The 23,774-nt window shown below is 34.8% G+C and overlaps 2 protein-coding genes and 1 non-coding gene across 5 annotated transcripts; 2 read left to right on the forward strand and 1 right to left on the reverse strand.

The window, feature by feature from the left end:
- The first annotated feature begins 5,568 nt into the window (after positions 1-5,568).
- On the forward strand, positions 5,569-10,280 carry LOC107832776 (organelle RRM domain-containing protein 1, chloroplastic). Its single transcript, XM_016660653.2, has 9 exons — positions 5,569-5,975; positions 7,483-7,580; positions 7,756-7,996; positions 8,088-8,185; positions 8,277-8,342; positions 9,225-9,314; positions 9,477-9,545; positions 9,635-9,741; positions 9,831-10,280. The coding sequence occupies exons 1-9, from the start codon at positions 5,632-5,634 to the stop codon at positions 9,915-9,917; spliced, it is 1,200 nt and encodes a 399-aa protein (XP_016516139.1). The 5' UTR covers positions 5,569-5,631; the 3' UTR covers positions 9,918-10,280.
- Positions 10,281-10,587: 307 nt separating this feature from the next.
- Positions 10,588-10,660, forward strand: TRNAK-CUU (transfer RNA lysine (anticodon CUU)). Its single transcript has one exon. It is a non-coding gene; the product is annotated as a tRNA-Lys (tRNA).
- Positions 10,661-10,710: 50 nt separating this feature from the next.
- On the reverse strand, positions 10,711-15,958 carry LOC107832775 (protein SUPPRESSOR OF K(+) TRANSPORT GROWTH DEFECT 1). Of its 3 annotated transcripts, none has more exons than XM_016660650.2 (9): positions 15,738-15,958; positions 14,666-15,259; positions 13,893-13,998; positions 13,263-13,461; positions 12,169-12,240; positions 12,008-12,082; positions 11,816-11,914; positions 11,528-11,683; positions 10,711-11,126 (listed from the first exon to the last, which is right to left on the reverse strand). In XM_016660650.2, exons 2-9 carry the CDS (start codon positions 15,135-15,137, stop codon positions 11,001-11,003), a joined length of 1,305 nt encoding a protein of 434 aa, XP_016516136.1. In that variant the 5' UTR covers positions 15,138-15,259; positions 15,738-15,958; the 3' UTR covers positions 10,711-11,000. The 3 variants fall into 3 exon arrangements, with proteins under 3 accessions (XP_016516136.1, XP_016516137.1, XP_016516138.1); XM_016660651.2 differs by having other exon boundaries at positions 14,666-15,273; positions 15,738-15,876; XM_016660652.2 differs by lacking the exon at positions 15,738-15,958 and adding an exon at positions 15,585-15,718.
- Between the last annotated feature and the right edge of the window lie 7,816 nt (positions 15,959-23,774).

Genomic DNA, 23,774 nt, shown 5'->3' on the forward strand with positions numbered 1-23,774 from the left:
TTTTCTTAATTTGTTGATTCTCGTTAAAGTTATTTGCTACAACAGTCAAGATAACATAGTTTTAATTCCATAACTACTTATTTAATACGAAACTTGCTTTTCTCATTCTTTCATCATATCATTATTATTTTCTTATGTTATAATGTGTGTGTGTGTGCGCAAATTGCATAATTCTCCAAGTATCTTTGCTTATATTGAATACACATACAAAATGTGTATGTGCGCGCAAATTGCATATATATTATAGGAACTTGGCTTGTTGTTTTTCGAAGTGACATAGAAAAATCTGAATGTATGAAATTGGCTTGTTGTATTCAGTTTATCAATTTTTCTAACAATTATTGCTTAACAATATGTAAAATGTCCATACTTGTGAGTGCATGTTTGTTTTTAATTGATTCAGATTTATAGACAGTTTCAATAAAATTAAAATTATTTCATCAAGTAAAACTATTATAACGGAGTGCTCGTACATTTTATTGTTGTTTTTTCCCAATGTGAATGCTATTCAACAAAGGATAAAATAAATGTGATACTATTTCTTTTTAAATTTGGTAACATCTCTATTTATCTTAATTAGAAGGGGTGTTTGAAGAGCACAAAGTCTATAGTTACGTACATTCTTGATGAAGAAGAAGAAGAAAGAAATTAAGGAAGATGGCTAACAATTAATTAGTTCATTCAAGAAAAACAAAAATTCTAGAATTTTGGTAGTAAAATAAAATTTGCAATATAGTGGTTGATCATAAAGAGGAGACTTTATTGAGTCTGACAAACAGTAAAATGATTGTTTTTTTATGTAATATTCTTAGGGTAATTTCTTGTTGAAGCAAATGCTAATATAATAATTAGAAAATTTCGAGGGTTTGGTCAATGACAAGCAAGTGTTGCTATCATCGTATTCAAGTGTCCTAACACATTTTTTTCTCGAGAAAACACTTTTTTGCTTAAAAACAAAAAAAAAATCCAAAAGATTTCCTAAACCAAATCAAACATTTATATATATATATATATATATATATATATATATATATATATACACACACACAAAAAAAATAAATTTGAGCAAACACCGGAGGAACTGCAAAAAATTGGGTCTTGTCAAAAACTTCCTTCTTAGCTCCTTCCTTTGCGAGGAGGTCCGCTACTTGGTTCTGCTCCCTGTAGCTATGGTCTATGGCCGGGTTCCCCAGCTGCTCCATCAGATACCTGCATTCAGAAATTATGGGGTTGTGAGTCAAGTTACCATGTTTTAACATTTTCAGCACATGTTCATAATCAATGTCAATCATAAGGGGTGATAAGCCCTGTTCGAGAGCTATTTTTAGCCCCATCCATAGGGCATGAAGCTCTGCCCTAAGACTATCCGTGTTTGGGAGCCCTCTCATGACCCATAACCCAGTCACCCATGTTGTTTCTGAATACCCCTCCCCCCCCCCCTCCCCAATACCCCTTTTTCCTGCGTTAAGGCATGTAGCCCCATCAATGTGCAACTTATAGAAGCCCCTATCTAGTGGTTGCCACTTTAGGTATAAAGTGATTATGGTTATAACAGGTTTAGATGTGGCTGCAATATGGTGGTATTCAACAACCTTTGCAATTATTTGGTGCACATTAATGTAATTTCTTTTCTTTTCAAAGACATTAGAGTTCCTAGTGAGCGAGATGGCCCAGAGGCAGAAGGGCAGTAGTTGTTTCCATTTGATGCAAGCATTGTAATCAACATTTTGAAGCTTATGCCACGTGTCTTCCCAGTTTGGCATAGAAAAGGGATTGACACTAAGGTTAGGCTTATGGTTGCACATGTACAGCAGTTGCTGCGAGAACTCCTTGACATTAGCACATTCAAAGAAGATGTGGTTTATGTCTTCTATGGCAGAATCACAGAAGTAGCAGTTTGGATTAATTGTCAGACCTATGTGATATAAGTGGTTCCATGTAGGCAGCTTGTTTTGCTGCATGAGCCATATAAAGAACTTAATCTTATTGGGGGTCTTTAGTTTCTAAATCCAACTGTATTGCTCTTCATGAGAAGTGTCATTGTGCATGAGTGCATCAATGAAGGAGTAGACAGATTTGGTACTGAACAAGCCATTGGGGTTAAGGTTTCATATGAGTTTGCCCTCAACTGCGGTGGAGGTGGGGATAAAAGTGTTTTGGATTATGATGTTAATGTCATGAGGAATTGGGTAGGGAATGGAGGTAAAGTCCCAAGCCCCATTGGAGTACACTGCATTTATTCTGGTGTTCATGTCATTTTGGTGCCATGGACCATTAAGGATTTTATCTAATGGTTGCATTTTGGGAATTCATGTGTCAGTAAGTAATCTAACCATATCCTCTTTGTGAATCACCCATCTAGTGAAATTAGTGCATCTCTTCTAGCCCCTCTGAACATATTTTCATGTCCTAGTTTTAGCCTTAGTGCTATTACCTCCTCCACTGCAGTGCTTTCCCATAAGCACCCTAGCCCAGATGGAGGTAGTGTTATTGTAGAGTCTCCAAGCAAGGCTGGTATCACAAGTTTTGTTCTTTAGATGGGCATGTTGGAGGCCCGGCCCTGCCTTGTTCTTTGATTTGGTGACAGTGGCCCACTTGACCATATGGAGCTTCCTTTTTGCAAGAGTTATTCCCTAGATAAACTTTCTTTGAATTTTATCAATTTGATTGGTAATGTGGGAGGGCAACTTAATATATTGCATTACATGGTTGGGAATGCTACTAAGGAATGATTTGGCCAGAGTGGTGCGTCCAGCCATATTCAGGAACTTGATTTTCCAACCTGCCATTATACTGTTGAGATTATCCAGGATGAATTAGAAGTCACTATTTCTAGGTCTTCTATGGAAGATGGTGAAATCTAGGTATTTTCCAAAGTCTCTGGCACCCTTAATACCTAGTATAACATTGCAAGTTTTGGCCCACTCTTTCTGGTAGTTGGAAAAAAAGATCACTTTAGATTTCTGAAAGTTGACTTTCTGCCCAGATGCAGCATTGAAATTACCTATGATGGATAAGATTGTCTCACAGTTTCTCCTATTGGCTCTGGCAAACATAGTTCTCTTTTTAAAAAGAAAAAAATCATAGTTTTGCAAGTTTATATGACTTTTTCAGAGCGTCAAATTCTCAGTCTTTAAATCCTAAATGAACATTGGTCGAAACCTTTTATATATTGCACTTTCCTGTATCATCAACTGCTTTCTGATTTCCCATGCGACGCCGACTTTCAATTTCGGACTTAATAGGGAGCCATGGGATCCCCCTGCCTAATGCCTCCACTAGGCTTGAAGTATTCAGTTTGAGTACAACTTACAAGGATGAAAATGGAGCTTGTAGTGAGACAAGACACGATTAAGGTGGTTAATTTGGTGGGAAAGTTGAAGAAGATGAGGGATTCTCTAATGATAGACCATTCTAACCTATCAAAGGCCTTCTCCATGTCCATTTTTAGAATCATATTGGCATTCTTACCTTTCATATTTTAGAAGTGGGTAATGTACTCTTGTACCACAATGGCATTATCAACGCCCTTTCTATTAGCTAAAAAATTGGCTTGAGTAGGGCCAATGATATTCTGTAGCAAAGGTTTGATTCTATGATAATGATCTTGGTGATCAGCTTATACATGGTGTTGCACAAACTTATTGGCCTAAAATTTACAGCATGGTGGCATTAGGGCACTTAGCGATGAGGCAGAGGTTGGTTTTGTTTATTTCAGGAGGCATTGTACAGTTAGAGAAGGCAGTATGGTAGTATTGGATTACCTTACCGGAAAGAATGTGCCAGTATTTCTAATAGAAAAAAGGGTGAAAACCATCAGGCCCAAGTGCCTTCATGGCCTTGAAGAAGAACATGGCACACTTGATCTCAGAGAGCCTAAGGGTAGAGTCAATGGTGCTCTGCTCCCTCGTAGTCAGGACATTTGCACTATTAGTAATGTGGCTCTTGTTCAAATTTGAGCCTTGGTGTTCAGTGGTATAGATCTTAGTGAAGTAGTTAAGGATTGTATCTTTAATGTCTTAGGGATCCAGTATACTGTTCCTCACCTCATCTTACAGAGACATGATCTTATTCCTCCTTCTTTTGTTAAGTGTGGATATGTGGAAGAATTTAGTATTGGCATACCTCTCACTTAACCAATTGATTCTGGATTTAAGCTTCCAAAAGTCCTCTTCACTCCTAAGAATGATAGAGAAATCTTGCTAGCGTTTGGCTTCTAGGTCCTGTAGGAAGGTACTAAAGGGATAGGCATTAGACTTCTGGATGCCAGCTAGTCTAGCAAGGATCTATTTTTTTCTATGGAAAATGTTACCAAAAACATGTTTATTCCAATCAGCCACCCTATTAGTAAAAACAGAGGTGGATCTCAGGATATCAGTACTAACTGCAAAACTATCTTCCACAAGAGGAAGAAAGTCAGGGTGGTTGCACCATATAGACTCAAACTTAAAAGGCTTATTGGCCCTATTCTGACTTTGATGAATTAAGCTTAAGAGAAGGGGACAATGATCAGAGTGGATCCTAGGGAGATGGGTAACAGTTGAGTCAGGAACTCCTCTATCCAATCATCAGTGACAAAGCACCTGTCAAGTCTTTCTAGGATTAGGTCTTGCGTGTTGGTGTCTCTTTTTTTAGACCAAGTATATTTTGAACCTTTAAATCCTAGATCAACTAATTTGTAATTGTTCAAGCATTTTCAGAATCTGTTACTTCTATTAGTGTTCAAGCTATTACCCCCAAACTTATCCTTGGTTGTTAGGAGTTCATTGAAGTCCCCCTCCCTCCCGAACACTACCAACAAGCCAACTACCCTACAGACAGAAGTCAGGTCCTCTAGTATATTTCAGAGTTTATTTCTACTGTTAACACAATTACTAGCATATATAACAAGAAGGAAAAAGAGAAGAAATATGTCATTAAGTTAGAGCTGTCCCTCTTTTTTTTTTCCTTGAGAAAAAATAAAAAAAATTATTCATCTATATTCAATATATTAATCTTTTATTTTGTTATATTATAAATTACTCATACTTTTTTCATTAGCAAAATATATAATATATGTCGTTGATCCTAACAGAGTTTCAACTTAAAGTAAAAAAGATTATTTTAAATCATAGTTAAAAATAGCTTTCGTTGAACACATGAAATTCACAACTTGAATTCTCTTAAAGTCAAGGGAGTTTGCTAGCGTCAAAAGTACCAATAGCCCTAAAGTACAATGAAAAATAAAATTAAAATATTTTTGTATAGTAGACTAAGCCGACGTTTGAACATAAAAATTTTGATTTTCGAAAAAAAATAATATTTGAAGTTAAGTTGAAAATAATATTTGAAATTTTAAATTATGTTTGGACATGCATTAAAAGATTGTAGTTTTGCCAGTAAGGAAAAAAGTTTTTTCCGAAAAACTTGAAAAAATAGTCAAAGCAACTTTTGGAATTTGAAAAACTTATTTTTGAAAAATTTCCAAAAACTTACAATTTTTCAAGGACACACAGAATTAGGGTGATAAATTTGGACATTTCTCCTTTTTTTTTTTCTTAAATAAAATGGGAAAAATAAATATGAAATACTATGTAATGGTGGCAAAGTTTTAATTCTTTCCCCTTTTATCAGTTCTGAGAGAGTTGAGCCATGGAAGTGACTGTGCCTCACTCATCTTCTTCTCTCTCCGTAATCCCAACATTATCTGCTAAACCCCACAAAACCATTCTCAAATACACCTTAAATTTTCCTAATATATCATCCAAAAACCTCTGCTCCACCATCTCTTCTTCCAAATACTGTTGTACTTGCCGAAACAGAGCAACTTCAATTACAGCTTCTTCATCTATTACACCCATTTCTCCACATTTGCCCACTTCTTCTAACGCTCAACGCCACTGGATGGTGCTACTGGAAACCCCGCCCAATGGGGTCAGCTCCAAATCTGAGGTCATTGATTACTATGTGCACACCCTTCAAAGAGTCTTGGGCAGGTAAAAAATATAATCTTTTCTGCATTTCACCAAGTTTAAGTGTTTTGGTTAGTGCTTCTATGATTGGTATAATAAATTTTATTGATTGATGGTAAAAGAATTTGTGCTTGACTAAGATTATATGCTGATAAATTGTGGAAATTGGTAAAACTGTTTCTTTCTTTATGTCGAATACAATTGGACGCTTGTAATTTGAATTATGCAAGTGTTAGCCAATCAGCTAGCCATTACCCATTAGAGATGGCAATATTCAGGTCCTCCATTGCTAGGATGAATTCAAAGGGGGGGAGAGGGTTTGGGTCCTCTTGTCTAAGACCTCTTTGGGATGGAAACAAACTATCAGAAGATCCATTAATAGGAGTTGAGAACTTGGCAGTGCTGATACGAAAAAGCATCACTTCCTTCCAAAACCCATTTCGTTAAGATATTGATTAGGAAATCCCGATTGACAAGGTCAAATGCTTTCTCACAATGTCCAATTTGGACAATACTTCAAGAATCTGACCTTTCGCATTGGCTGCAATGCTGCATCCATAGTCAATCTATGCAAATCAGTTACTTCGTTAACTGGATATAGCTGAATCTTCCTCCAGTTAACAGGTAAGCCTGACATTGCCTCAAAAACTATTTCATAACATAGAAATTTAACTTTGAAAAGCATTGGCTTTACTGCCATGTTTCACTGTAAGATAACAAAAGCTCGTTCTTAAGTTTCTGCAGTTTTGTTCTGTTCCTTTTTGTAAAAATTGTTGCTAGGGCATCCCAAGCGCCTTTTGGTGTCCAGTCTTATTAGTTTTTTTTTGCAAATATTTATCCTTTTAATGTCATAGGGAGTGCATACAACGGTTTCGAGCCTAATCCTTCCACATTCGTGCTGCTTCAACATCAGTTGGTGTGTGGTGTCTGAGCTGCCCATTTTATCCAATAACTCGTGACTGAGAAAATGATATTGTATTCCTGTGCTCCACTATCCATAATATGCATGTTGAGCTTCTCGACGCTACTGAGAATACTTACAAAATCTGCCATGAGTTGGTGTCTCTAGACAGATACAGTCTCTGACTATACTGGTAGAATCTTCCCTTGAATTGCTACTTATCAGAAGAGCTTTAAGTATCTTACCCCGATTGATCCGCTCTGGTACCTCTTGTTAGAATAATTGGATTCTTGCAATTTGAATTGTACCTTTGCTATCTAAAGATTAGCGTTAATCTTCAAGCTTTCATCTCAATTTTCTTCACAAACTCATATTAGCACTTATCACCTCTTTTCCTCTATTTACTTTGTTTCTTCACTTTTTTTCTCCTATAATCACAATCTAAATGCTGCCCATATTTTGTAGGATGTGATGGGAGCATCTAGTACTTGAAACTTTTGCTCCATTTATTTGTTTTCCAACTATCCAATTTTAGAATTTCTCTAGAGTTCTTACTTGAGTTATCTTAAAAAATGTCTTTCTATGGGAGTTGGTGCTGATTTTTACAACTATCAATTCTTAATGAAACAGTGAGAAGGATGCTCAAATGTGTATGTATAATGCTTCTTGCAATGTCCCGTATGGATTTTGCTGCGACATTGATGAGGATGTAGCTAATGAGATTGCTGGTAAATTTCTTGTCTGCTTTCTTGCATGCCCTCCTCTATTGTTATTGCCCCGTAATTTAGGTGCAGTGCGTACTAATTATAAAAAACTACATATATGTTTTGGATGTTCTTGAAACTTTCCCTTTTTGTTAAGACTTGAATCAATTGTTCATTTTTCTACTTTTTTGAATCCTAGGTATGCCTGGGGTACTATCAGTTATACCTGACCCTGATTTTAACTCAATGGTGAAAAACTATAGCTACCCGAAGGGTCAGTTAAGTTCCCTATCAAATTCATATGCCGATGGCTCATCGTTATTTCCAGCTGGGACTTCTAAACATTGGCTTGTTCGGATATCCAGGCCATCTGTTGGAGTCATAAGAAAAGCCCCGGTGGTTGACTATTACGTTCAAGTTCTAACCAAAGTTCTTGCGAAGTAAGTATTTGTTTCTGAGCATTAATATATTGTTATTTCAAATTCATTATTAACATTTTGCTAAAAGGACGGATTGGTTTCTTGATGACAGTGAGAAGGATGCACAGATGTGCTTATATCATGTGTCTTGGCAATCCAATTATGGATTTTGTTGTGAATTAGATGAGGCGTGTGCTCAAGAATTAGCTGGTGAGGTTATCATGTCATACTAGCAATCTTACCTGTAATATGTAATAATTATTTTTATAGTGCCAGTAAATGTTTTGATGTACCATCACAGGAATGCCTGGAGTTCTATCTGTTCGGCCAGATGAAAATTTTGACTCGGACAATAAAGACTATGGAGGTTAGAGATCATATCTGACTTTTACCCTATTGAATGCTACATCTCTGATGTTGAGGATTGGGCCATCTAGAAGATATCAAATGGAAATATAAATGTGAAATGTCATAAAATTATTGACCTTAATTTATTTTGACACAGTAATGCAGTATATCAGCAGGTTATTTGAAAGAAAAAGATATACTAGTATATAAGGATTAAGTCAACCTAGACATTTTTTTCTTTTAAATTTTCTTGTGCATGCTCTTTTATTAACTTTAGTTTCCAGGTTCTATCCGTGATGATTCTAACTATATAAGATGATTATATGATCCCCTTATATGGGATATGATCTTCTAAGGGTGAATAAACCTTCTTACCATATAGAATATTACATGTTGACCTCTTCACAATATCCCATTGGCAGTCTAGTTCTTGAAGGTGGGATTACATTGGGTTTGTTGTTGTTGTAGTCTGGTCCTTGAAGGTGATTTTAGAAGTCTTGCTCAAAGTTAATTTCCAGTAACAACGCGTTATTATAAAATTCTTCCATCAGCAAAGAGTTGTCTCCCTTAGGAAACGAACCTTTGTAATGATTTTCCTTGAAAAATTCAGTGAGATGTTTGCGCTTTTGAGTGTCAATTTGAATCTAGTGTACATCGAGCAAGATGCATGGTCATCTTGTTTGTCACACCTCTATGGTACAGAAAAGCATGTCCTTTAAGAATAACTGAGTTGATCGGTTAAATATGGATGAAGCTATCGATCTTTTCATTTGCCTTATTTTTAGGGAGACGAAATAGCAGAGAAAACTAGTTGTGAAAAGCAATGTTCCCAAAATTTTGGTAAACAGATTACATGTAGTATCTCTATTTCTTGAAAGTTTGAATACCCATGGTTTATCAGGTGGGAATTTGAAGCTGAGTGATGATTCCCAGCAATCTGCAGCATCAGACAGGGAAACAGATGTTATAACCAAGAAGCTTTTTGTGACTGGTAAGTTGCAATTCTGAATTCACCAAAAAAAAACTGCTGTTTATTTCTTACATAACTAAATTACTCATTTCCCGTTTAGCACAAGACTCAAGAGATTACTTTGCTGCAGATTGTTGCTTATTTCGATGATCTAACTATTCGCGATGTACCTTTTCTCCACAGGTCTGTCATTCTATACATCTGAGAAAACGCTGCGTGCAGCATTTGAAGGATATGGTGAACTTGTTGAAGGTGTTATGCTTGTTGTGTGAAGATATCTGCTTCATAGCATAGTCGTAGGAGAAATCATTGCTCATTAACATTTTTATGTATCCTAACAGTTAAAATCATAATGGACAAAATTTCCAAGAGGTCGAAAGGTTATGCTTTTGTTGAGTACACAACAGTGGAGGCTGCAACTACTGCTTTCAAAGAGATGAATGGCAAGGTAATTTTGGAGCAAAGTGCTTTATTTTACTTCCACAAAATCATCTGTGCTAACAGAAATGATAACTTTATTGATTTTTTGTTTTACAGATCATTAATGGCTGGATGATAACAGTTGATGCCGCTAGGACGAATCCTCCAAAATACAGCAGAGGACGACCCGGAGCAGCTAGGTAACATTATAGAAGCAGAGAGACTATAGATAGGAATAGAGAGGGAGAGCTGTTATATTCTCTCGGCATTTTTTGGAGATACAGGGAGCTTAGAATCTGGTTTGGAGCCTTAATGCACAACCGAGCTACACGTAGAAGATTACCACTTCGTTTCTTCTTTGCCTGATACTGTATCCAAATATTCCCGTGTAATATTCACTGCTCAAATGATTGAGCCAGTTTTGAAGGTCATACAGTAAGAGGCGGACCCGGGATTCGAATTTGATGGGTTCAATCTTGATGTTCTTACGGTTGAACCCGATACACTATCAATATTATGCGGTCAAAATTTTATATTTATTAAAAGTTTAGCGATTTCATATATATATTTAAGTTCCGTGTTGAAAATGCGAAGTTAAGTTGAAACCGTACCTTCTAACTACATCCACACTGCATGCAATGACAATCTCTATCACAGAATCCTGTAAATTGTCCTAATGACTTTTCATTCTGTATGTAGAACTGCAGATGATTTGCCTCAATTATGGTAATGCCCTCGTGTGTTTATATCTATATGCCTTTGCTTTTAGCTAGGGTTGCTATCTCGTTCCAGCTTTCTGGTACTAAGAAAGTAGATCAAAGGTTCAAAAGTGTATTCCTCAAATAATATGTAAATTTTTGTGTCTGGAAGCAAAGCCCGTCTAGCTCAGTTGGTAGAGCGCAAGGCTCTTAACCTTGTGGTCGTGGGTTCGAGCCCCACGGTGGGCGCCATATTATATGTATCTTTTTTCATTGTAAAAAAAATACATATGTTAATGTTTGTTTGTAAAAAAGAAAAACCGCATTTCTTTCATTCCATCAGAAATATTGACGTTCCTTTATGGTCTGAACGTGTAAAATTACATAAAATGCTTTTTGACAAAATAACATTAAGTTGTACAGCAAAGCAAAAGCAGCAACCGCTGAACATCAGCTCAATGGTCCTTAAAGTAAGAACCATGACTGATTATTTTTCTTCATCACACGGCTGTTAGGTTTTATCATCTGACTATAAATTATTTCGGTTCAATAATAGTTACATAATTTTGTGTAGAAAACCAAAGAGCATTCATCCTTCCTCACCGAACTCCTTCGTGAATCTCTCGTGCACCTCAAGATCTGCTTTGCTTACTGTTGGCTTCTGTTTCCATAGCACTCTGTCAAAATCTCTTATGCTGATTGGCGGTGGTGTTATCTGCAAAAATATCAATCAGTAATTGGTAATCAACAAACAACCATACTGCATTAGTTACTTTATAATGGTGTCAATTATTAGCCTGACCCATCATAACGTTGGATATCTATTATAATAGTGTCTCAATAACTTCTCCCACTTTGTTTTTCTTTTTGTTCAAAAGTTTGGCTTTGGAGACTTGAAAAACTATTTTATGCTTCTGCCATGTCTTATTATAAATCTTGTTGCGAGACCATTGCTCCTAGAGTGCTAAGTATGACTGTAAATTTCAATTGCATGTAGTATGAAATTCATTTACAGAGTTAACACGTGGCATACTACGGGCAGCATTATAGAAGGCATGACTATAAGTAATATCACAATGTAATCGTCTATCTGCCAGAAGCAACTTATGTCGTTACCTTTGAGGCCAGGCCTTTTGCAGCAAGCTCCTGCATATTAGTCTGAATGGCACCTGGTTGTCTGGGCCCACAAGGCACCCACAACCCATCACGGGTCTTAATGAAAAACTCAGCGTCTTGAGTTTTACGTACAGGTTCAAACAAGACTTCGTTTACCTGTCTCATTTAAAGGAAGATGAGAAAAGAGCAACTCCAGCTACCTTTGAGAAGCATTGCTGACCGTATTTCTTTGGAATATTAGACCAGCTAGTATTCAATAAAAACACTTTATAAAAGTATGATACTTACACATACAGAAATGTCTGAACCTGAAAAACCTTCTGTTTTCCGAGCTAGTTGCTCAAAATCACTTTCTGTCAAGTTGTGAGGGGTATCTCCTAAATGTACCTGCTCATGAACGTAAATAAGATCAGTATGTCGCAACATCTGAGACCAATGCTCCAAGAGGATTCCTGATATGCTTAAAATATTCCCATGTACCTTGAACATGTGCTGCCTTGCCTTCAAATCTGGTAGGGGGATGTAAATTCTTTTGTCAAATCTCCGCCTAATAGCCTGAGGAAAGCTACTCGTTAGACAGGAACGGAGAAATAAGTCTTAACAAAACATGAAGTTAAAGAGTGTTGAAAGACCCTTCTAACCTGGTCTAATGAGTAGGGAGTGTTTGTCGCTGCAAGAACAAGAACTTTTTTGTCATCATCATGCCCTACACCCTAGAAGGCATTGAAGAAAATCAGCATAAAGCAATATGGGAAGTACTTTGCAATTTAGAAGTAAGCAATAGAAGAAAAATAGAAATAGAGATGCATGTAAAAGTTTGCTGCAGGTAATACCAGATTCCCCCAGGAAATTTCCATGAATCGCGTGATGTTGTCCAGAGGTAAGATTTAGCTAAAGGGAAAAAGTAGGAAGGACCTAAAAATCATTTTGATACATGTCACAACAATTTAAACATAGGGGAGCCCCAATGACAGAACTTATCCTTTCCAGAGATGTATTCTAAAATCCTGCAGTCAATGTTCAACCAACCTGGGGGTTTTCTTTTTTCCCCTCAATATCCCTTTTATTTTATTTTTTAAAATATGTCTGATTCTTATTGAATTGTGTCCACAAAAGTACTCTGGAAGGGTCCATTTCTAGTTAATTGAAAATTTTCCTTGTATCATCTTAGATAAAACTTACTTTTGCAAGCTCAAAAAGAACTTTATAACTGTAATGAGATGTACACAGTAGTTATAGGGTTTAAAATACTGAAAATGCACTGCAAACAAGGGTAGGGAATGATAGAATGAAAAGGCTTTATGTTGCATGATGGCTTAGAAAAGGTCTAAGAACGAAAGAGGCTTGAAATTTTTTGAAAACTACACCTGTTTTCAGAACTGAAAAGCATCGGCAAGTGCTTCTTTGTAATTGTATTTTAAGCCAAAGGAAGCACCAAAAACTCTGAGATCTCTTAACTCCGGCACAGTTGCTTAAAAACTCTGAACTTCATACCAAAAAATAAAAAACAAAAAATAAAGACTCAAAGCCCTATCCTATTGAATACAGTTTTTCTCAAATCCCAAACCAAACTAGGATATAATGTCTAATATCTAACTACTATTCCTATGTAAATCCAAGCAAAAATCTATGACTAGTTTGCTTAGGAATAAATCTGCCAGTAGCTAAATAGTTGAAAATAAGAACTCAAAGAATCAAGAAAGCAGTTGCCATATATTCTCAGAACAGAAATTACCTGCATCTGTACGAGAAGCTCAGTTTTGATACGTCTCGATGCTTCACTCTCACTACCCTCACCTCTTTGGCCACATAAGGAATCAATTTCGTCTATGAATACTATTGAAGGAGAACTTTCTCGGGCCATTTGGAATAGATTTGACACAAGTTTTTCACTTTCACCCATCCACTTTGAAACAAGGTCTGACGAAGAAACACTGCATAGCCGAAATAGGACAATTTCACATGCATGATGTTTGTTTTTTAAAGCAGTAAAATATATGAGGTTGAATAAAACATTGATTTCTTGTCTCTCTAACTCTTCCTCGCCTAGGCAGTGTCTTTGCATGCTTGAGTGTGGGAGAGTGATGAAGAGGAAATGGATAACAAGCAGATGCTTTCACTTTTTATGTCTTTACCTTTTACTTTCATTCAATGTTTTTGCACTTAATGATAATGGACACCAATATATACACAAAGCATTCCCACTAAGCGGAACTGAAAGCATATCTTTTCTCCAAAGGTAGAGAGTTCCAAAGTGATGCAATGGGAAATGGATAAGAAGGAGATGTGGTGAATAAAATATATCCTTTGCCATTAATAGAATGCAGAAGAATCTGAATCTCGCGCACCAGTTTCAGCGTGTTACCTGAAAAAGGTAGAATCAGCTTCTGTAGCAACAGCTTTTGCTAGGTATGACTTTCCTGTTCCAGGCGGGCCATATAACAAAAAGGCTCTCCACGGTCGACGCTTGCCTGATAGGAAAATGCACAATGAAACAGAAATATTAACTCAAGAAGCTATGAACATAAAGGACTTCTATTTATATTTTCATACAGTTCTTGACTTCTCGTAAGGAAGTGGCATGACTCTTGAAGTTGCAGTCTGAAAACCTTCTTTAGAATCTCCAACTAAATACCATAAGGGACTTCATGGTTAGTGTTTATAAACTTTTGTTTGGTTACTTTCGGTAGTGTAAAACTTTGTTTGATAAGGCTTTTAATAGTGTCACCTATTATGAAGCCACTCATAAGTTAGTCGCTTTCTTTGTTGTGATGATCATCCATCCCGTGAATCAAAAGTAACTTTGGTATATGTCATCCGATTAATCCAGTTAATTAGCCGATAAAGTAATTCTTATCAGACATGATATCATGAGACAAGTAGTTACTAATAGCTCACACAAGTTCCTTCACTGCAGAGACCAAGCAATTATGTTAATTAGTGTTTCACCAACAGAACATTCACTTCCAATTCAAAGCATTAACCATTGTTTAGGGAAGAAATTACAGCGATAAAAAATTAAGAATTGCAGACAGAGCCAGAGGAATGATATCACATTTTAAACCTTTGTTCACTTCTTTATATCAATCTTGAGACTAAGTTATGTACAGAAACACGGGAAAAAAGGGGAGGACTAACCAGTGAAAAACTGAGGAAACTTAACCGGCAGTATAACAGCCTCCTGTAATGCCTGCTTGGCACTCTCAAGCCCTGCTACGTCGTTCCACTTCACGTTAGGCTTTTCCCTTATAATAGCGGAATTAAGTCCAGCTCTTAACTTTACATTCTCTGCATCATCACCCTCTGCTCCTCCATTCTTTGGCTTTGACTTTGCACGAGACGCAACAGCAGCATCTCCATTGGATGCTGGTGGCCCACCTCCTCCCTCGTCTAGAACAGCACGAATCTCCTCAGCCCTCCTCAAATACTCCACAAACTTCTGCGTAATCGCTTCCTTAATCTTGGGATTCTTCTCATACTTCAAATGTGTTTTAAAATACTCCAAAGCATTCATATACAGTGAGAACGCCTTTGCATAATTTCCAGCGTTATCTTCCTCAACTGCTTGCTTCACATACGCTACTGCCTGCTCCTTGAAATTGCTATACATCTTCTATTCACAAACCCTCATGCAAAATTCAAAGATTGAAACTTTTGACAAAAAAAAGCCGAACCCACGAGCAACAAACTATATCTCAATCCTCCCCAACTACTTTTCAAGATTATGATTTCCTGTTCACCAAAAACTAGTCAGTAAAAGCCAAGTTATTATTTTTAACTACTTTTTTCAAAAACAACAACCATTATTTCATATGATCAAAACCAAAGAAATTCAGTTCACAAAATATCTATGTATTTCAATGAAAAACAAATATAACTCAATTGGATCAATCAACAATTCTAGTTTGAAATTTGATATCAAGCTCAAACCTTTAAAGTTCTGTTATTAAAAACCACTCAGTCAAGCCAAGTTCTTATCTATTTCACAATTTCTTCAAAATAAAAAGCACCCCTTTTGCATCTGATCAAAAATAAACAAACCCCAGTTCAGAATTACCTGAATATTTCATGAAAACGACATATATAACTTGATCGGATTAAATCTAGAGTTCTAATTTATATGACCAATAAGTAATATTAATGCAAAGGCAAATCCAAAACCAACTATGAAAAGGGTAATTGAAATTGAGGGCAAAGAAATAAAACAAACCTTTAAACAAATTGCAGCTCCAATTGAAGAAAAAATTATGTCTAGGATTCAGCTTTTCAGCGGACGCGTTATAAGATTCACAGTTTGGAAAAGTCAGAGAAGGAATAGTTAAATTGAGAGTTGGGATTCGGTGGTGTCCAACTTCCAAATCACAATTTCCAGCAAAGGCACTCTGGCAATTCCTCCTCCTTTCCTTTTTTTTTTCCTCTTCTTTTTTGGGGTTTTCTCCTTATAATGTTTCTTTTTATTTTTAGTTTCCTTGCGGTTTCGTCGTAAAAATGAAGGAAAAGAAAAGTTTCCTTGCTAATTTGATTGAATATAGTATTTAAAAAAAATTAAAAGTTCTATTTTAAACTAAGATATAAATACTTGTATGATTATTGTTAGTATCGGAACCCGGGTGGTGCGGAATTTAGCCAAACAACGGTATAATGATAATTACAAAAACAATTGAAGTTGATAACAACGACAATTAAAGCATATAAAGAAGACACCAATTTAACGTGGTTCGGTCAAAGTGACCTACGTCCACAAGCGGAGAGGAACAATTTTACTATACCAATAAGAGTACAAAAGAGAGTACAAAATTAGAGTAAATACTCTAATTTATCCCAAATACTCTAAGGGAATAACCTCATAAGATCACTCCAAAGAGAGGGTTCCCACAAGTGTTTCTCAACACTTAACTCTCATACAAAACACTCTTAATAAAGGAAGAAACAAGAAATGAAGACTCAAGTCTTGTTGGTGTGTCTAAAATGAACTAATGACCTTCCCTTTTATAGGCAAAAAAGTCTTGGCCTCTTAGGTGTAAAAGAAGAGATACAACTTGTGCAAATGATGTCCAACACACAATGCAATATTTTTGGGTCCCAAAGAATATTGCCAACAAAGTCTACACTTTGCAAAGATGCTTATGCTTATGTGAGATGGACTTCATTAGCCAAAATATTGGTCATAATTACAAATCTCCACCTTGGCCTAATTTTGGCTGATATAGTAAATTTTCTCCACCTTCTCCGCAAATGCCTCAATGGGCATATGTCAAAATTTAATGCCATCAAAATCATACAAGTTGTCTGATACCGAAACTAAGGCCTATAATAGTGGATCCCAATAAAGTATACAACGAATCAAATCTGTGTGCTATCATGATCACAAGAGCACCATGAGAAACTTTCAGAACTCCACCTTCACCTGTGTACTTGCACCCAAGAGATTCTAGAGTGCCCAAAGAGATGAGATTTTTCTTCAAGTCAGGAACATGTCTAACATCAGTGAGAATTCACACCACACCATCGTGCATTTTGATTCGGACTGTACCTTTTTCAAAAACTTTGCAGGCAGCATTGTTGCCCATCAAGATAACTCCACCTCCAATAGATTCATATGTGGTAAATAAATACCGATTGTGACGCATATGATAAGAACAACCCGAATCTAAAATTCACTCATTGTTAGATTTGAAACTATTATTAGTTGCTAAAAAAATAGTTCCCCCAGTCTCATCAGCAGCTACACTTGCTTCGGCAGTGTCAGTATTTTTGTGCTCATTTTCCCTTTCTTTATGCTTTTCTTTATTTTTCAGCTTATAGCATTCGGAGATATTGTGACCTTTCTTATGACAATAGCGACACTCTAAATTATTGTATCTGGATATGGAGTCGGATTTTCCCCTAACAAACAAGCCAACTTCCATTTGAGTTCCACTAGCTTCCCCAGAAATATCACTATCTATTTGTTCTTTTGATTTTAAGATAGATTTAATATCTTTATAAGAGATATTATCCTTTGCATAAAGTATAGTATCTCTTATATGCTTAAAAGATGGTGGTAAAGAACAAAGCAGTAATACGGCTTGATCCTCATCTTTAATTTCATCATCTATATTACTCAAATCCATAAGAATGGAATCAAAGGTGTCAAGATGAGAGAGAATAGAGGTACCTTCACCCATACGAAATGTATAAAGCTTCTACTTCAGGTAAAGTCTATTTTCCACCGTCCTCTTCATATATAAGGTTTTCAATTTTTCCCACATGCCTTTAGCTGTGGTTTCTACAGAAACTTCACGTAAAACCTTATTTGAGAGATTTAAAATAATACATGCTTTTGCCTTTTTGTCTATGATGGCAAACTCCTCGTCCGTCATTTTATCCGACTTCTTCTCCTTTTCTTGCAACGCCAAGTCTAAGTCATCCTGAATTAGGATAGCTTCCATCTTTAATTGCCACATTCCGAAGTTTGCACTTCGGTCAAATTTCTCAACATAGATCTTTGTTAGAGTCATTTTTTGCTATTGAAACTAGCCCGGTTAGATCCGTCCCTGAAGTATAAAGCTTCTACTTCAGGTAAAGTCTATTTTCCACCGTCCTCTTCATATATAAGGTTTTCAATTTTTCCCACATGCCTTTAGCTGTGGTTTCTACAGAAACTTCACGTAAAACCTTATTTGAGAGATTTAAAATAATACATGCTTTTGCCTTTTTGTCTATGATGGCAAACTCCTCGTCCGTCATTTTATCCGGCTTCTTCTCCTTTTCTTGCAACGCCAAGTCTAAGTCATCCTGAATTAGGATAGCTTCCATCTTTAATTGCCACATTCCGAAGTTTGCACTTCGGTCAAATTTCTCAACATAGATCTTTGTTAGAGTCATTTTTTGCTATTGAAACTAGCCCGGTTAGATCCGTCCCTGATACCAATTTGTTAGGATCGGGAACCGGGTAGTGCGAAATTTAGCCAAACAACGGTATAATGACAATAACAAAGACAATTGAAGTTGATAACAACGACAATTAAAGCATATAAAGAAGACACCAATTTAACGTGGTTCGGTCAAAGTGACCTACGTCCACAAGCGGAGAGGAGCAATTTTACTATACCAATACGAGTACAAAAGAGAGTACAAAATTAGAGTAAATACTCTAATTTATCCCAAATACTCTAAGGGAATAACCTCATAAGATCACTCCAAAGAAAGGGTTCACACAAGTATTTCTCAACACTTAACTCTCATACAAAACACTCTTAATAAAGGAAGAAATAAGAAATGAAGACTCAAATCTTGTTGGTGTGTCTAAAATGAACTAATGACCTTCCCTTTTATAGGCAAAAAAGTCTTGGCCTCTTAGGTGTAAAAGAAGAGATACAACTTGTGCAAATGATGTCCAGCACACACAATGCAATATTTTTGGGTCCCAAAGAATATTGCCAACAAAGTCTACACTTTGCAAAGATACTTATGCTTATTTGAGATGGATTTCATTAGCCAAAATATTGGCCATAATTACAATTATAAATTATTTTATTAAAAATAAAAAAAATTAAAATTAAATTATTTTTAAATATAAAAACTATTATTTTATTCTACAAATTTAAAAAGATCTCGTAAATTGAAATGAAAGAAAGTCATTTTTTTCATCACTATTTTTTTTTTCTAACCAATTTCAGATTAGGATCACTAGGAAATTGGTTTGTAACATAATTCTTTAAATCATTAGTTGGATTACAACATCCGACTTTCTTTAATCATAGTTTTGAAATTGGTTCACATAATTATCATTTTTGCATGCATGAAACAAATATCAATTCTGATTTACGTATTTCAATAATTAAGAATGCAAGTGGAAGCAAGTGGAGAGATAAATAACCTTTTATTTGAAGCAAGTGGAGTATTTGTTTCTTCATTAACTGTTCAATTTTACTTTTCATTATAAGTTGGGTTCATTCACACAATCACACTCTGTTGATAACTTTCCGTTTTTGTCCTTACCATTAAGAAAACTATACAAGTGAAATGAGTAAATCCATGTATGAAACATTTTGAGGAAAAAGTTCTAAAAATAGTTTCTACTTTTGACTATATTTTGAAATTACCTTCTGTTACCTAATACTGATTGAGATTAGACCCAAAGTATAACAAAAGATAAAAGTTAGCTCGAATATGTTTGACCACTTCTTCTCAGAGATTGTATAGCATGCGCTAATTAAATCGTGACACGTCATAACTCAAGGGGAGAAAATATATCCCAATTGATAATATTTAAATAAATAAAAATAAATCAGAAACAAATCCTCCCCACTTGTCTCTTATACTAATATATATATATATATATATATATATATATATATATATATATATATGAAAATTATCACATAAGAACTATTGCGCTCCCTACTTTTTAATTTTATAGCCCACATTTTAATTTACAACCAACTAACCCAAAAATAATAGGCTAAGATTCAACATCCAACTCCAATAAGTTCTCGAAATTACTATTTAATTTTTAAAAAAGATTGTTCAACCTTTTAAGTTAATTTTCGAATCAGTAACTGTGACTCAAATATTAGTTCAACAAACAAAATTCGCTTGGGTGATAAAAATTAGATTTTTAACAAGTTTAAATATGTGGGTTTAATTCAGAATTTAATTTTGTGAGAAATTTGGAGTGGGTGTTATTTAGACTTGTTAGAAATAGTATAAGGAGGTTGTATATAAAATTTGAAGTCATTTAATGGAGATTTGGACTGGTTTTGAACAAGAATTGCAACTGAAAATCGTGGAAGAAGTTCGTCTACAGACGCTTGTATAAAGGTGTATAAAAGTGTATAATAGTGTATAAGGTATGTTTCTACACTCATACAATATTATACATAATTATACAAAAACTGACTTCGTCTTCTTCCTTGCGTCTTTTCTGAAATTTAACTCAAATTTACTCCAAATCACTTCAAATTTAAATTTTAAACTCCTTTTGATATTTTCAATCAGTTGGAACAAAACTCAATCCAAACAACTAACAAACTCAAAAAATCATATTTTCGAAAGCAAAGCTTTGAATGGCCTTCAATGGTGAACTTCTACTATTCAATTTTCTTACATTACAACCAGGTGCACACAAGAGGAGAAGTAGAAAATGCACGACCCCTTGAAGCATATGTAGAAGATGTGAGAAGAAGAGAGAGTGAAAGTTCTAGTTGTGAGAACATAGATTTTAACTCCATAGCTTTTAGAAGCAATGGTTGTAAGAACACAGATTTTGAATTTACTAGTGCTTTCAAAACATGTACAATATGGGTTAGGTCGGGTAAAACTTAAAAATATGGGCCATTTTTTGTTTGGTATGAAGTCACGTGTATTTTCTTGTAATTATTTCATATATATATATATATACTTCAATTAGAGATCCAATCAAAGGAGAATTCCGCTTTACGAAACTAAAAATGTCCAGGTCTATGAAAATTTCTTGCGATTCCCCTTCTTTCTTCGACGAAGGCATACACGCATGGATACGCAAGCCAAAGAAGAGCTAGAAAAAGGCTTTTCCACGCCATCGTCCCCTTCCCATCCCCACCATTCTTTTCTCTCTGATTGATCGCAAAAATACCCTCTTAAAACACCCTATTTCTCCCATTCTTTAAGAAAATCCCGAATTTCTTTAATTTTATTTTGATTGATATATGAAATGGATTATCAATTTTGCACTAGTTAAGTTATAGTAGAAGTGTGCAATGATTCCTCCTCTAAAACCTCAACAACACTGACATAAAGAACCCACAAGAAAAAATCCATTGACTCATTTCTTCTGCCACTATCATGTTCATATAAATGAAGCACCCCAACTTCATTAATTTCTTTTTTTTTTCAACTTGAAGTAGAATCTAAACTATTTTACCGTCCGAATTTTCAAGCAAAACTCCATTTCCAACCAGCAAAAGATAAAAAAGAAAAGGGTTTCACTACTAGAGAAAAACACGGGCGGAGATGTTAAATCCAATTATTGATATTCTTTTATAATGATAAAAGGAAAAAGGATAAACAGGAAAAAAAATATTTAGACCTTTGGATCAATTTGTTCAAATTTACACCGTTCAAATAAAACTTCATATGTTCATTTTTCATCTCTTCACGCGCGTGTAACTTACCTGGTCAAAAGTGGTGTGTGTTAGGCCCATTTTGAAAAGGTTAAGTGTGTAAGGTAATTTTCATTCGCAAAGAATGTGTAATAGGGATTTGGTCCATAATATAGGGGTAACTTATATATTTTACCTATTTTAAAATTACCTATCGTTATTCTTTAGGCTGGAGCTATGTTAGAGCTTAAAGGACAAATTAACCTAATGCTTATTGAGATAAGACACAAGTATAACAAAAAGATAGAAGGTAGCTCAGATACTAGTGGGACAAATTTGACCCTTTCCCACCCTTTTTTATAGATCGTATTATATAATTGAATAGCTAACGCACCTGCGAAATAGCTTGAACATGTGTACTATACTTGCACCTATTAAAAGATTGCATTATGGAGTTTCAAAATTTTATTTTGTGTAACATATTGGTTGTTATTTAGTCCACTAATAGGAAACTGAAGATTTTAAGTAGGTAAATTCAAATTCCAAAATTTTTGAAACCAAGATAAGTGGCCTCTAGTCAATTTTAACAGATTATAGATCCTTACTAACAACTTTCTTCCATTTTCTTTGTGATTGAGTAATAAATATTAAACCGATATTAAAATTTCCTTTTTCATTGTACATAAATCTTCATAAATTAATTACTTCAACTTTCTTGAAAAAAAAAAAATACTTTTTAGTTCTTTATAAAAAAAAAAGATATTTCAATTAGTTTGATGAACTTAAGCTATCTCAACACGTCCACTATAACCTATTAACCACTACTCCGAGAGTTGTTAGTTTTTATTTAAATAAATAAATAAATAAATCTTACGGAAATGTCCCAAATAAGTTCCAACTTAACAAGTTCTAACCATTAATTTTAGACTTATCAAAACTAGCCAAGCACATATAAAATTAAAAATCTAAATAAACAAGGTCATTTCTCTCCAAGAAACACACGCAAAGATCTCCTTCCATATTTTAAGCATGATTAACAACATTAGATGAAAGACATAAAGGAAATTTCATGGATGAGGTAGCAAATAAGGCGATGAAATACAAAAATATATATACAAGATTCCAAAAACCCAAGCAAAAAAAGGACCTTTTTCAATTGACATGGTTGAAATTTATTGAAAATATATTTATGAGTCAATACACAAAATTTGAGGAATATTGGAAGTGATTTGGACTGATTTGATATCAAAATTCGTAGTTAAAATCGAGTTCAAAAAATTCTTTTGCGACACATATATCAAACATGTATCACGCATGTATCTCACACACATATATACATGTGATACACATTTGATACAAATATGATACATATGTGATACACAAATGATACACATATCATTTTTTCATGTTAATCTTCTACTTCTAATTTTCAATTCAAATCACCTCAAAACTCCACGAAACTATCCCAAAACGGATATTCAAGCTCTTTAAGACGTATCCAATCTATTCTAATAACACCCATTCAAAAGAAAATAAAAATGTAACCTTTTTTGGCTACAAATAACTAATTGGCTAATATTAGTAATATTTTATAAATTGGCTAATTTTTATAATAAGCTACTTATAAATGGACATAGCTGGCCGTCACTATATAGCCGCTCTCAAAATAATAGCCGAAAAATGTATAGTTTTTTTTTTGTGTGTGTATATATATATATATATATATATATATATATATATATATATATATATATATATTCTATATATATTATACAAATTTTATACATTTTTCGGCTATTATTTTTGCAGCGGCTATACATTGTCATTTTTTCACAAATTTTTCTGCGACACATGTATCAAACATATATCACATACACATGTATACATGTGATACACATTTGATACATATGTGAATACACAAATAATACACAATATGACACACATAATTTTTTCCCCCTCATATTTCATCTTCTACTTCGAATTTTCAATTCAAACCACCTCAAAACTCTGCCAAATCATCCCAAAACTGAGATTCAAACTTCTTAAAATATTTTCAATCTATTCTAATAATACCCACTCAAAAGAAAGCAAAGATTTGACTTTTGTTTTTTGCCACAAATAGCTAATTGGCTAATTATTGATAATATTTAACTAATATTAATAATATTTAATTAATTGGCTAA

The sequence above is a fragment of the Nicotiana tabacum genome, chromosome 13, assembly GCF_000715075.1.
Source record: "Nicotiana tabacum cultivar K326 chromosome 13, ASM71507v2, whole genome shotgun sequence".
NCBI lineage: Eukaryota > Viridiplantae > Streptophyta > Magnoliopsida > Solanales > Solanaceae > Nicotiana > Nicotiana tabacum.